Source organism: Leucopleurus acutus (genome assembly GCF_964270905.1).
Source record: "Leucopleurus acutus genome assembly, chromosome: 17".
Lineage (NCBI taxonomy): Eukaryota > Metazoa > Chordata > Mammalia > Artiodactyla > Delphinidae > Leucopleurus > Leucopleurus acutus.
The window spans coordinates 48,199,351-48,213,382 of record NC_139159.1 but is presented as its reverse complement, the minus strand read 5'-3'; the positions used below and the strand labels follow the sequence as shown (position 1 = coordinate 48,213,382).

Here is a 14,032-nt window from a genome sequence, read left to right as displayed (position 1 = left end):
CCTTCATTTTCATCTCCTTTCTCTACTCTTTCTCTGAGTCTGTTCCCCATCATATGGTGTGGACACCTTTCAGATTTTGTACAGTTTTCCACACCCATATGCTGTCATCCTACACATGCAGAGATGCAAGAGTCCAAGAGGAAAGATGTAGTTAAGAATTCTTCCAATTCTTCATCATACTTAAAAAGGCTTTGTGTGTAGGAACATTTATAGGTTTTTGATTGTTTGTTGCTCTTTTTTCCCCCAAGATCCTTGTGAATTGTTCAAACAGGGCATCTTGGCCGGGCAGCTGGGGAGAAGGACCACAGGCTTCCTTCTGTTGGCTCCTTTGTACACCCTGATTGCCCGGGAGCCCCTGGTTGTGTGAGTGGTAGAGAAGAGGAGTGAGTGGGTTGCATAGACTGTGTAGCGGCCACTGGAGAGGCGCAGGGGCAGGAGAAAGGGATCAACCGTGGGCTGGCTGTTTCCCACCTGGCTCCTTGAGCAGGACACAGCCTTTGTTAGGGGCCGAGGACCAGCACTGAAGGAACTGGCTTCACCAGAGACCTCGTGAGACTCCGGGCTCGTCTCACACCAGGGATCAGCGGCCAAGACTGCACCTGGGGCAGCATCCGTGACAAGGCCAGTCAGCAGTGGCAATGGTGAGACAGCTTTCAGTGGCATCTCAGGCAGTGAACAGTAATGAGTGGGATTTGGAGCATAAGAGGAGTAACATTGGACAGTCCATGGTGACTGCCAGCAACAGACAGTCTGGTTTGAGGGCACATAGGGGCTCCTACAAGTAACTGGGAGAATTGAACAGAGTGAGGGCGGGGACAAGGCCTATGGGCTTGCAGTCAAGCAGCTGGGGGCTCAGGACCACTGTATTTTGGAGACTGACGTTAATCTGATCTCTTTGGAACTCATGGTCTGTGGAAGTCTGCAACATACGACTTATATCCTAAATACAGGGTGATTAAAGAAACAATCGTTGGTCACTTTCACTTTCAAATATTTATTCTTCAGTGTTCTGGTGATCTATAGCTAGGAAACAAAACGATATATGAAATCTTCAGATTAATGACTGGCCACAGTATTACAAAAAAAATAAAGAATTTAATGTACAGTATCCCTTCCATACAAAGGTCTCGTCTGATTTACCTGCCTCCTTTGTGTACAAACATTTAACTATCTCCCATTGACAGTATTTATTGAAAGTGACTGTATTGCACTAAAGTCTATTGGTATTATCTATTGTAATAAATAAAGCCACTCATTTGAAAAACTCAGTTCCAAACACTACAGTTTATTACACAGAAAGTAATGACTCTCAATATGAAAATGAGGGCATTGAAGCAATCTACCGTGACAATATTTCATTTATGGACAAAAGTACCTTTAAAGGAGATCTCTGGAAAATTTCTAGCAGAAAGGTTTAAAATAGGACTGCATTTTGCAATACAGTTCTATGCAGCTAGAAATCATTACAAGGGGAAGCGATAAACAAATGAAATAAAATGTCCAAACTACTTATAGTTAACAACAATTTAACTTGTTCTAGTTGCTAAGGGGGCTTATTTAAAATGTAAATAAAATAAGTAAAAAGCAATGTACCTTCTAAGACTAAAGAAATTACAAAGGATGTTAATTTTTCAAGTTATCATGTTAAGAAAACATGACAGAATCAGACAGATAATTGAAAAATTACTTACTAATTGTCAAGATGTCTTCCTCCCCAAATGGTCTAAGAGGACATTAATCGGTAAGCATTTTGTTTTAGATAAATATTTTTACAAAATGTGCTTTCAAAGTCCCCACTGGAGTCCCATCAGCTGAATCATGTTCCTTTAGAGTTAGACTATCAGAGCTGAGTTCCAGGGTCTTAGGAAATGTTTATGGGTCACGAAGGAACAGCCGTTTACTTCCCAGGCATTAGTGTTCACATCCAGTCACTTGATCTCCATAGCTGGGCTACTCTGTACTCTCCTGTGTGGGACACGTCACCAAGGAGTCTGGTCTGGTCAACTTTAGCCTTCAGCCAGTTTTACTGCAAAATACACTCTCAAATTCCTTTTTAAGAGAATCTCCATGTCTTTCCTGAATATATTTCAGGAACGCTGTGGTCCACTGCAGAGTCGTTGCCTTATCGGTCTCGGCGTTGCAGAACGGGACTAAAAGATTCAACTCATCACAACAAATGCGGATTCTGCGCCTTCTATCTCTTTCCATGCGGTTGTGCCTCTCCCTGCGCTGGGACCTGCCCCGCTGGGGCCCGCTCTGGGTCTGCTCCCCGAGGGTGGCCTGGGACGACTCCACCGACTTGCCAAGCACCCTGCGCTGCTGTGGAGCCTTCACCCACATTCTGGAGCTCTCCAAGGGCTCTTCGTTCTATGTTTGTGTCCAACTGACGTACCCTACTCCGACTCCTCTTATTTATTGCTTGTTTACATAGCGCTTCTCCTACTTTAATCCAAACCTGCTCAGGCAAAGCTTGGATGCTTGGTAGCTTCAAGTACAGAACATAAGTTACTAGAACTCTGTGTTTGTGAAAGATTAGAATTTCCACTAGTAGAGCAATTATTTGCAGTAAACAGAGGGTATGTAAATTGCAGAGCAGTAGTTGCAGCAGCAGTTTTATTTTTCACTAATGTTGTACATTTGTTTTGTTGCTGATGAAGAGGAACATTCATTAATTCGGATGGATGGCGAATAAGAGTTACCAAATTGTTGAGCGCCATGCCGGGCTCGGGGGCATCCGCGCCGCGCGGGGCTGGCGGGGGCTCGGCTGGGATGCTGTTGAAGCGGTCCTCCAGGCGGACGCGCACGGCCGACTTGGCCCGCGCCTCGGGCGCGCCCTCCACGTTCTCCTTGCCGGCGCCGTCGGGCGCCTTGGGCCGGCGTGCGCCGGCGCCCGGGCCGTCGGCGCCCGGCGTCTTCTCGGCGGCGGGGGGCGCGCCCGCCTCGCTCAGCAGCATCATGCGCAGCTCCTGGAAGTCGATGTGGCCCAGGCACTGGTTGGCGCCCGCGAAGCCGCCATCGGCCAGCGCAGGCGGGCACAGCACCGGGTACACGGGCGGCGCGCCCCCCGCCGCCGCGCCCCCAGCCGCCGCGAAGACCCCCGCCTTCCGCGCCAAGAGGGCCGAGTTGAGGCGCGTCTCGAGCTCGCCGTCGGCCGCCGCCGCCTCCATGTGCGAGTAGAGGATGTGCTGCAGCTGCGTGTACTCGATCTCGGTCATCTCCACAAGGCTCAGGTCGGTGGTCGTGAAACTCAGCCCCGCCTCGCCCAGCGCCGCGTCCGCGCTCTCGGGGCCCGCCGGCCCGCCCGCCTGCGGCGGCTCCGGCTGTCCGGGGCCCGACATGCCGGCGCCAACGGCGTGGGGCGCGCGGGCGGGCCGGCGGGGCTAGGCCAGGCGGGCTCTACCATTTCTTTATCTCTAAATTAAGGTAATAATATTTACTGGTATCAGAAAGTATAGGCTATTTTATGCTGCAGTAACAAAGACCCCCAAATCTCAGCTGCTTAATACCACTACAGTTTATTTCTCACTCACGCAAAAAGTCCAGCAGTTCCATAGTAGAGCTGTGGGTCCAGTGATTCTCCAGGGCAGCTGTTCTTCATGAGTTGGTTCTTCTTTCCAGGGTGCGTTGGTCTTAAGGCACCTCTATACCAACATGTGCTTCCAAGATCACTGTAGCAGGGGAAGAGAGTTTAAATGCTTCCGTGCAAAAGTGACTCACATTTCATTGGCCAAAGCAAGTTAAATGGCTAAGCCTAGTTTAAAGGGGGAAAGGAAGCATAATCCTCCCTGCCAGAAAGACAGGAGGACCTGACAGAGTGGTGAGCAGCAGTGATGTCATTTCAACTACTCCAGAGGGTAGAGGCGATGATTAAATGAGATCAAGTCATCCCTGAGAACCACACAGCCACATTGAAAAGAGATTTGTAGAAGGCTAGTTAGCCCCATTCAACAATTATTCCTGCTCAGTAACCTCAGGGACACAAATTTAACTGGTGAGTTACATTTGCAGGTTTTGGAACTTCCATGGTGTCTTAGTCCATTCAGGCTGCTATAACAAATATCACAGACTGAGTGGCTTATAAAGAAAATTAATTTATTTCTTACAGTTCTGGATGCTGGGAAGTACGAGGTCAAGGCACTAGTGTCTGGTGAGAGCCTGTTTCCTCCTAGACAACCGGTTGTCTTCTCACTGTAAACTTAAATGTCAAAAGGGGCAAGTGAGCTCTCTGGGTTCTCTTTTTCTGAGGCCACTAATCTCATTTGTGAGAGCTCCATTCTCATGACCTAATCACCTCCCAAGGCTCCACCTCCTAATACCATCCTCTTGGAGGTTAGGATTTCAACATGTGAATTTTGGGAGGACACAAACATTCAGACCATAGCACATGTTCATTCTTAAAGAGTTGAGATGCTTAAGTATCAAATTTGAGAATACAAAAATTTTGTTAGTGTAAATGAGTAGACATAATGACTTCAGAAAACTCACAAAGTCTATTATATGTTTCTTTCCACTTCCTTATACTTTCACCCCTTCCAACTGCAACCCCCAAAGCGAAACAGTAACCCAAAACAAAGCACTTTCTCTAATAGGTAACACTGACAGTCACTCATAAAAAGCCCTTTCCTTGTGTTTAGGGACTTTGCACTGGCTGTCACCTAGCTTCAATTTTCCCCAGGAAGGATGTCAGTCGGGATGAAAGCACATTCCAACCAATTAAGATTTTAGGGCCCTACAGAGATTGTTTTTGATTAAATTGTGGGTTTTCTACTCATGCGCCCCTTGAAGAAATTTTAAGCCACTCACTATTTTCCAGGCCTGCATGACCTAATGGGGAGATAGCTGTGTACAGTTTTAAAATGCCTTCAGCGTTCTTGGGAAAGGCTACTTAATATTTAGCCAACTACTTTTTTCCCTTTAATCTCTGTAATTACCTTTTTGTAACAGAGGCAGGAGGAGGGCTAGTAGCCAAACAAGCCCAAGAAGAGAAGAAATACTAGGACAAGAAGGGAAAATTAGACAATCAGAGTGAGGTGGAGAGGCAGGACAGACACGGGAAGCTAAATGCTGCCCCAGACCTCAGAGGGAGGGGCCAGATGGAGGCACTCAGGGAGCAGAGATATTAAGAAGGAATTTGACCCTTTTAGCAAAAAATTATCCAGAAAATATATACTTTCCTGCTTTAGTATGTGGACGGTGCAGGGAATAATAGAATCACTAATGACTGCCTCATCCTACACCAGCCTGCAATTATACTCTCATTTGTGAGTGCATTGAAATGATGGCTTCCACCTCCACTGGTCTGGACACTCCACCAGATGAGGTCTGGGTCAGGCTTTGTTCACCGTGGTAACCCCAGAGGCTAGCACGATGCCCAGCACATGTAGCTCTTAAAATGGTGCCTGGTAAAAAAAAAAAAAAAAGAAGAAGAAGAACGGTGCCTGGTAAGTGTTAATACCAGTGAGTATAAAAATGTTGGGTATCATCATCATTATTGCTCATATAAGCTAGAAAATGGTTTTGGATAAATCTCTGACTTTGCATTGCTTTTTCTCTTTGTAAAAGAATGTAGCCTGGGCTTCCCTGGTGGCTCAGTGGTTAAGAATTTGCCTGCCAATGCAGGGGACACGGGTTCGATCCATGGTCCAGGAAGATCCCACATGCCGCAGAGCACCTAAGCCTGTGCTCCACGACTACTGAACCTGTGCTCTAGAGCCCAGGAGCCACAACTACTGAGCCCACGTGCCACAACTACTGAAACCCATGCACTCTAGGGCCCATGTGCTGCAACTCCTGAGCCCGTGTGCCACAACTACTGAAGCCCGCGCCCCTAGAGCCCGTGCTCCGCAACAAGAGAAGCCACCGCAATGAGAAGCCCACGCACCACAATGAAGAGTAGTCCCCGCTCACCACAACTAGAGCAAGCCGGCGCGCAGCAATAAAGACCCAACAGCAGACAAAAGTAAATTAATTAAAAAAAAAAAACTTTTAAAAAAAATTAAAGAAAAAAAAAGAATTTAGCCTAAGCTAACCAATAGTCTCTGAAAGTCATGCTGTTTTAAATGTAGTGAAATTACGATCCAGAGGGGCTGGCAGGTTCCAGCTTATCCTCATTCTTCCCACATCTGTGACCAGCTCTTTTTTCTGACCATTGGCCCTGCTGACCAATAGCAACTTCAGGCTCAACCCCAGGCACAGAGGTAACAACCTATCATGGGCTTATCCACCAGCCTTGTGTGGTCCCTCCAACTGCTGGGCATTCCTGGCTCCCCAGGGTCCCTGAAAGCACTGACTGGTCCGTCCATGCCAGTGCTTAGGCTGATCTTCCAGCCCTTTCTTTTAAACCCCTCTTTCTCAGTTCCCTCCACAATTGTGTAAGGTCTTATTCATATAACAAACCTCTTATTTTGTACCCTCAGTGGTTCTACTTCCCTAATCAAATTCCGTTATGGTTATGGTAGCTGGTCTCCAGACCTGCACCTGTGAGCCACCCAAAAGTTACAGCTCTGTGAAGTCTGGCTGGCCCTGTGGCTCTCTTGAATCAACACAGACCACAGTAGAAGTGACAAATATCTCTTCTGGCCCTAAGGCTCAAGAAGGCCTGGCGACTTCCTCTTTGGCACTTGTAGGATCCCCCAGGCACCATGGAAGAAGTCCAGCTACCCTGCTGGAGAGACCACATGGAAAAGCCTGGAGAGGGAGAAGCCCTTCTCTTATATAGAGAAGCCCTCCTCCTATATGAGAGATAGGCCCCCCCCACCCACCTCAGTGTCCCTCTGAGCCCAGCCTCCCGGTCACCCTCACCAAACACGGGGATGAGAAGTGGAGATGCAAGGCGCCATCTTGGATATTCCTGCCCCAGCTGAGATCTGACTGTAGAGGCAAAGAGGTCCTGAGTAAGACCAGAAGAAGAACTGACCAGCCCCACAACCCACAGAAGCAGGAGGAACAAGAAAATCATTGTTTTAAAACTCTTTCTATTTTGACATAATTACAGACTTACAGAAAAGATATAAAAATAGTACCCCCAAAAAATCCCATATACTTTTCACCCAAATTGCCCAAATGTTAACATTCCATCCACCTACCCTCCACCACACTAAACTACTTGAAAGTAAAACGTGATAACTCTTTATCCCTCTATAACTCAGTGTGTATCTCTCTAAAAACAAGAAAATTCTCTTTCATTAACACAGTAGAATTACAAAATCGGAAAATCACTTTTTTTTTTTTTTTCCTTTGCGGTATGTGGGCCTCTCACTGCTGTGGCCTCTCCTGTTGCAGAGCACAGGCTCCGGACGCGCAGGCTCAGTGGCCATGGCTCATGGGCCCAGCCGCTCTGCGGCATGTGGGATCTTCCTGGACCGGGGCATGAACCCGTGTCCCCTGCATCGGCAGGCGGACTCTCAACCACTGCACCACCAGGGAAGCCCAGAAAATCACATTTTTATAATGTATCATGTAATCTACACATGTGGCTCAAATTTTGCCAGTTGTCCCAAAAATGTCCTTATAGCAAAAGAAAATCCTGGATCACACATTACATTTGCTTGTCATGTCTCTAATCTCCTTTAAAGTGGACCAGTTCCTCTGGCTTTCTTTGCCTTCCGTGACATTGACACTTTTGAAGAGTTCTAGCCAGTTAGTTTGTAGACTGTCCCTCAGTTTGGGTTTCTGTTGTTTCCTCATGATTAGATTCAGGTTATACATTTTTGGCAGGAAATACTGCAGAAGAGATGTTTTATTTTTTTTAGCGCATCGTATCAGGAGATATGCAATAGTGATTTGTCCCATTACCAGTGATGTTGAATATGAACTTGGTTATGATGGCGTGTGACAGTTTTCTCCATGTTAAGTTACTATCTTTTTCTTTGTAATTAATAAGTGTCTTACAGAGAGATTCTTTGAGACCATGTAAATATGCTGTTTATCGCAATACTTTGATCCACTAGCTTTAGTATCCATTGATGAATTGATGCGTCAGTTATTACCATGATGATTGCCAAATGACAGTTTTCTATTTTCATCATTCCTTCTGTGTTTAATTTATTGCAGTGTAAGAAAGAGCTCTTCTCTCCCATTTGTTTATTTATATCAGTTTTCACTAATTGATTTACATGTGGTTCAGTGGGTTATAACTGGTTATCATCATGATTTATTCTGATGCTTAAATTGTCCAAGATTTGGCATTTAGGGGCCTCTTCGACTGGCTCTGTGTACTTTCATATATTCTATCAGTTTTTGAGCCCTTCTATACTTTTTTGGCACAGAATGTTCCAGGCTCATCTTGTACCATCCCTGCCCCAGCCTGGAAATCAGCCACTTTCCTAAGGAGCCCCATTGCTTTTTAGTGGGGAAAGGTATTTAGAAACTATGATCTGGGCACTAAGCTTGCTCATTGCTACTGAGTGTCATCACTTTTTGGCCTTCTTAGTGGGAAGAAGTCAGAAATATATGTACATATACACATGCACATATATTTCAATATATATATAGGTAGAGAGATAGATCTCCACATTTTATTTTATAACTATCTCTCTCTCTCTCTCTCTCTCTCTCTCTCTCTATCTCTCTATCTATCTATCTATGTTAAAACCATTAGTTCCAACCACACGTTCATACCGATACCTCCCATTCTAAGCCAATCCCATAGGGCTTTATTCTAACTCTCTCACTTTCTATATTGATAATTTCCTTTGCCAACAGTGAAAAACCTGGGTCCTATTATCCATGACATAATGTCGTATCTTCTTAACCCTAGAATATATAGAAAGTCGTTTCAAAAGCGTTAAACCATACCTCGGCAGAAAAAAAGCAAAACAAAACTGCTGACCTGACTTCAGTGTTTACAGGTAATCTTTGTCTCTACCCTCAGGGTATATGGCCCCAATACTTTGTTAAAAGTTACTTGAGATAGTTATGGTGGTTGTTTTAAGCCACTAAGTTTTGGAGTGGTTTGTTTTGCAAGGGATTGTAGAATGACTTTGCAAATTAGAATTTATAACAGGTCCAGTGTGAAGAAGGAATCAGGCAGAATCTAAATGACATCAAGCTGTGGGGAAAGAAGCTTCATCTGACCCATGGAGAAACAGGCATTCATTAGCTTAGGCACCTCTTGGGTGGGTCGGGGAAATGTAGTACTGGCCTTGGGTCTAATTAAAAATCAGGTGAAGTTTGTCTTAGACATCCTATCTCTCTCCTTTCTCCAACACACGCATCTGATGGAAATGTCACTCCCTAGATATTCATTGCTCTCTGGCTACCCACAACATCCTGCCATGTTTTCCCAGCTTTGCTTGGGAACTCCTACCCCAATCTTCCATTAATCTTCCCAGGCTCCAGCTGTGAATAATCTGTGAGTCCTTGAGAGAATAGCTGTATAGTTCAACAAATTCACAACGGAGCGTGAGACTATTATCTAACTAGTGCTACACTTGTTACACTCAGGCCCTGGGGAAGAGTGGGAGATACCTTAGGACCAAGCCTTTCCTGTCTTGACCCCTGACCTCTTTCTACTTAATCTATGGGCTAGAATTGTCCTGCTAGGAAGAGCTAGAGGAAATGTATATAATGTTTGCTGGCTTGAAATCTATTACAGATCATTTCTTTATCACTTGAATGGTTTAATGCATAAGTAAATACATTGAGTTTATACATGTACATATGTTACCGAGCTAGAGAGTTCATAAGCAACTGCGTTCCTGTAAATCCTGAGGCAATGAATGTCTTTACTATCCACCACGTCAGTAATGCATGAAGAAATGTGTTAGCTGGAAGAACTGGTCAGTGGAAACCTTAGCAAGACTGCTGCTGGCCTTGCTGCCATCACTGCAGGGTGGGACATTGGTGACTTCTCAAATTAAGGGGTTTGAAGAGAACTCATTGATCTGCTGACTTGTTCGGGTGGTTGGAGCACTTCATGTATTGAGCATCACAGCAACGACCCCAAAGGGTGGTGGGGGGGTCTTCAGAAGCAGCCAGAAGGATTGATCACAGACTATGTAACCATGTCTCAGGGTGTCAGAAATTCTTTAGGGGAGGAGAAGCTTATAATAAGAACAGAGTTTCTGTCATAATCAAGATGAGGGCTGAGTCATTGTATTTGAATTTGCAAAGAGATACGACCTTATTCTGTACTCCAGACTGGCAAGGCAGGGCATAACTCCTCATATAACGCCATGTCAGGTGAGAAATGGTGCCTGCCCATCTGAATTGTTCTCTGCAGCTAATTTCACAAGTGTCTCAAGGGCAGAGCAAGATAAGTGAGCATAATGAATTTCAGTATTACAGAGAGATTTCCAGGGCGTTACATTACAAATTAATAAGCCGAGATGAGTTTGGAGAGATGATTATTAATGTGCCTGGCTGGTCTGTTTTCTGTGGCAGAGCTTCTTAACTTGAGGTTCAGTGATGCATTTCAGGAGATCCATCCTCCCCCAGATTTTATTTAGAGTTGTGCTTGTGCATTTTTATGAGGAGAGAGGCTGCAGCTTTCTTTAGATTTTCAAGGGGGTGCTTGACCCCTCAAAGGTTAAGAATCTTGATCTATTTCCACATCTCTGAGACTCGGTCTTCTGAGCCCTGTAGGAGACTTCCAGCTGAAGGATGCCCTCCCGTAGTGTGTTCAGATTTTGACATCCCTCCCACTTCCACCCCCAAATTGTGGCAGGAAGCAGAGCACCACCTGGCTCACAAGTGCTAGAACTATCTCAGCTCCCTTAGTAGGAGTCCCTTTCCTCCTCAAAAGAGAATATTTGAATGCAAGCGAGGATGTGTGAGGAGCTAACTGCCCCAATTTATTTCAGAGAGGAAATTAGTCCCAAATGAAGTTATTTCCAACATTCCTCATGCTGGATTATGAGACTTGAGAATCAATGCTCAACTGAACAGCGAGATGTCTTCTGGAAGAACAGTGAAAAACCAGTGTGAATTATGCAGTATTTGTGATCTGATGATCCTGGGAGCTCTGGGGCAGACTTCCTGGGAGGCAGTCTTGGCTCTACTGCATCCCAGCAGTACAATCTTGGTAGATTACTTCACATCTCTGGGCCTCAGTTTCCTCATCTGTAAAATGGGGATGATAATAATAGCACTGACTCTGTAGGGTTGTTTGTGAGGATTTAATGAGGTTATCTTTTGTAAAGCCCCAGAACAGTGTTCAACATGCAATAAAGAGCCAATAGATGGCTATTGCTCTTGTCTTCACCATCAATTTGATCCACTACATAGTCAAATTTATCAGTTAGTTCGGAGTCAGTTGATCACTGGTGTAGACCCTAATTTTGCATCCACTTAGCTTTCGGCTGCTATGAGAGATTTTCATTAAACGTTAAGTAAATTTGATTAATCATTTCAGGCGGCATTTATGTCAGGGAGTGGATGGGCTTGTTTCTTAAGGAAACCTAGCTTCAGTCCCGAGACTGTCGATAGAGCATTTCTGCCTGCAAGCAAAGATCCAGACCATGTGATGTAGAAAAACAATAATGATCCTAATGACCACTAACTTAGGGCCTTCCACATTGTAAGGACCCTACATATATTATTACACTTATTTGTCATAATAATTCGATAAGATTAGCCTGACATACCATTTCGCAGATGGGAAAATTGAGACTCAGAGAGGTTGAGTACTTTCCTCAAGGTCACGCAGCTGACTTGTACACACATGGACTGACTCCAGAGCCCCACGCTCTGTCTTCTAGACTTAGCTTCCTCCTGTTTTCACAATTACCAACCAATGAGATGAGAATAATTTTATGATGCCTCCCAATGCTCTTTTATTAGCAGTGCAGCTTGTTTCAAGGGGCCTGGCTGGGCAAAGGAACAGGGAATGGGATCCATTGATTTCGTCATCTGGTCATCTCTCAAACTCAGTGTGTGCTAAGCTAGCCTTACTTCCCCACACTCCATGTTCTGTGTACCTCCGTCTCAATTCCTCCTCCTTCTGTAGCCTCTGTCCCACTTACCAGCTCATTCTCTTCCCTATCACACTGGCAGGAAACCAAGGAACCTCTCGCTCCTTCACCCTCAGCCTCCACTTTCAGTCAGTCACCAAGTCCTATTGTTTCAATCCTTAAAATGCTTCTCCATCCTCACTACCTTTTCTTAATTTGGGTCTCGTCATTTTGTGGTCTGGTTATTTCAACACTTTCCCAAGTGGTCTCCCAGTCTTTAGTCTATCCTCATTATGATCCATTTCCATGTTGTCTACAACATTTCTAAAGACAAATTTGATTTTGTCTTTCCCCTCGGTCCCTCCAATTGCCCACACTATAAAGTCCAAACCCCTTATCGTGCCTTACAAGGTCACGGGTGAGAATTTCTGGGGTATCCACCCAGTCCACGAGTCACAGATCCCCCTTTCTCTGGGAATTGTCCCCTCTCTCATCCAGGGTTGGGTTATCAGGCACCATATTTGCAAAGTGTGACCTCACCCCTTAGCAATAGTTGATTGAACCAGGGGTGGTCCCATGACTGGCGCTGTACCAGCCGGAGATCTTGCACCAAGAATTGGAATTAGGACCACAGAATTATTTTCTCTGTGTGTCTGAGTCTGAGTTTCTATGGAAACGCTAGAGCTATGAGCAGGACAGGTGTTCTGTCCCATAGACTGGATTGGCCAGAGTTCCCGTCTGGAAGGAGAGAGAAGGAAACATTCCTGTCTGCAGAGAGAAGTGTAAAAAATGAAGTGTGAACACTGCCTGGACTCACCATGACCTTCCACTTCCAAGTGTTAGTCCTTCTTGGCACCCTGGTGTGTTCCTGTCTTTGGGTTCTGAGAGATTTCCTGTTTCTTTATAGCAAGTCCCTCTGTTCAGCTTAAGTCAACTTCAGTGGTTTTTACATACAGTCAAAGCCCCTGCTAATTTGACCCCTACTTTTTTTCCTCACATTTCCTGCTAACTCTTCCACCTTTCCTCTGTGCTTCCTGTGCACTCATCTTTCACATCAGCCACGAAACCATTCATTGCTTCCTTACCATTTCCTCCACTCCCGTCACTCTAGGCCTTGGGTCATGCCGTTCCTTCTGCCTGGAATCCCCTTCCCTACCTCGTGGGTCTGGGAGACTGTAACCCTTTTAGGCACTGTTCATGTATAACTTCCCTTCTGAAGCTTTTCAGTAGTCCTTCCTTTGTGGCCTCAGGGCTTTCTTTATGTCCCTCTTGGCTCTGTGTTTATGTGTCTGACACCAGACTAGCCTGCAAACTCCTTGCGGGCAGGGCCCAGCCTTCCTCATTTCTTTAATCCCATTGTCCGTAGCCCAATTTGCAGAGCTTCTTGAAGTGTTGGCAAAATGAAGGTTTGTGACTCAAAATTCTGTCTAGTCATCTCAAGTATGCCTTCCCTGTGTACACATGGTACCTAGGGTTGGAGATGCCTTCAAAAATAGCCCCAGAAGAGGAAAGATAGAGGGGCTTGAGGAATCCAACCTGTATCCTGCTCATTCTTGACTTCCCCAAAGCACCTCAGAGGCTCTGGCTTGACCTTGGCTTCCTTTCTGGCTGGAAATTCAGTGTGTCCTCAGAACATTACAGTCCCATGGTGGGTCTCGGGCATCCCCCAGAACTTGGCAATGAATGGTGTCTGACGTTGCTGTTTCTCTTCCCCCTTTCGGTATCCTCTTGCAGATACCTGATGGGCTCACATAGCCTCCTGGCTGCCCCTTCCTCCCTTTTCCTTCCCCTGCTGCCTTCACCCCAGCCCTGAAGTTCCCTATCCCCCTGGACATGCCATTCCATCAGAATTCTCTTTCAGGCCCCATATCTTTGACCTTTCACATTCAGAATTAAAAATGAGCATTTATTACGTGCTGTGCCAGGCAACGAGCTAAATGGCAATGAGCCAACTAGAATGGACGACTGTGTGACAGGCTCTGGTGCCAGACTTCCTGAGCTTGAATCCTGACTAGGAATTGGAATAATAGTAGGAATAATAATGGTTCTTACTTCATAGGACTGTTATACAATTTAATGCATGTGAAGTACTTAGAACAGCAGCAGGCACACAGTAGTTGCTCAATAAGTTATTATTCATG

At 45.5% G+C, this 14,032-nt stretch overlaps 1 protein-coding gene across 1 annotated transcript; it reads right to left on the bottom strand.

The window, feature by feature from the left end:
* Positions 1-1,928: 1,928 nt before the first annotated feature.
* On the bottom strand, positions 1,929-3,338 carry LOC309974151 (transcription factor-like 5 protein; the record flags this gene model as incomplete). The annotated part of the gene is given in 5 exon segments (XM_082858602.1): positions 1,929-1,962; positions 1,964-2,013; positions 2,017-2,298; positions 2,300-2,474; positions 2,476-3,338. Coding segments are annotated over 5 exon segments (1,404 nt in total).
* Positions 3,339-14,032: the final 10,694 nt, after the last annotated feature.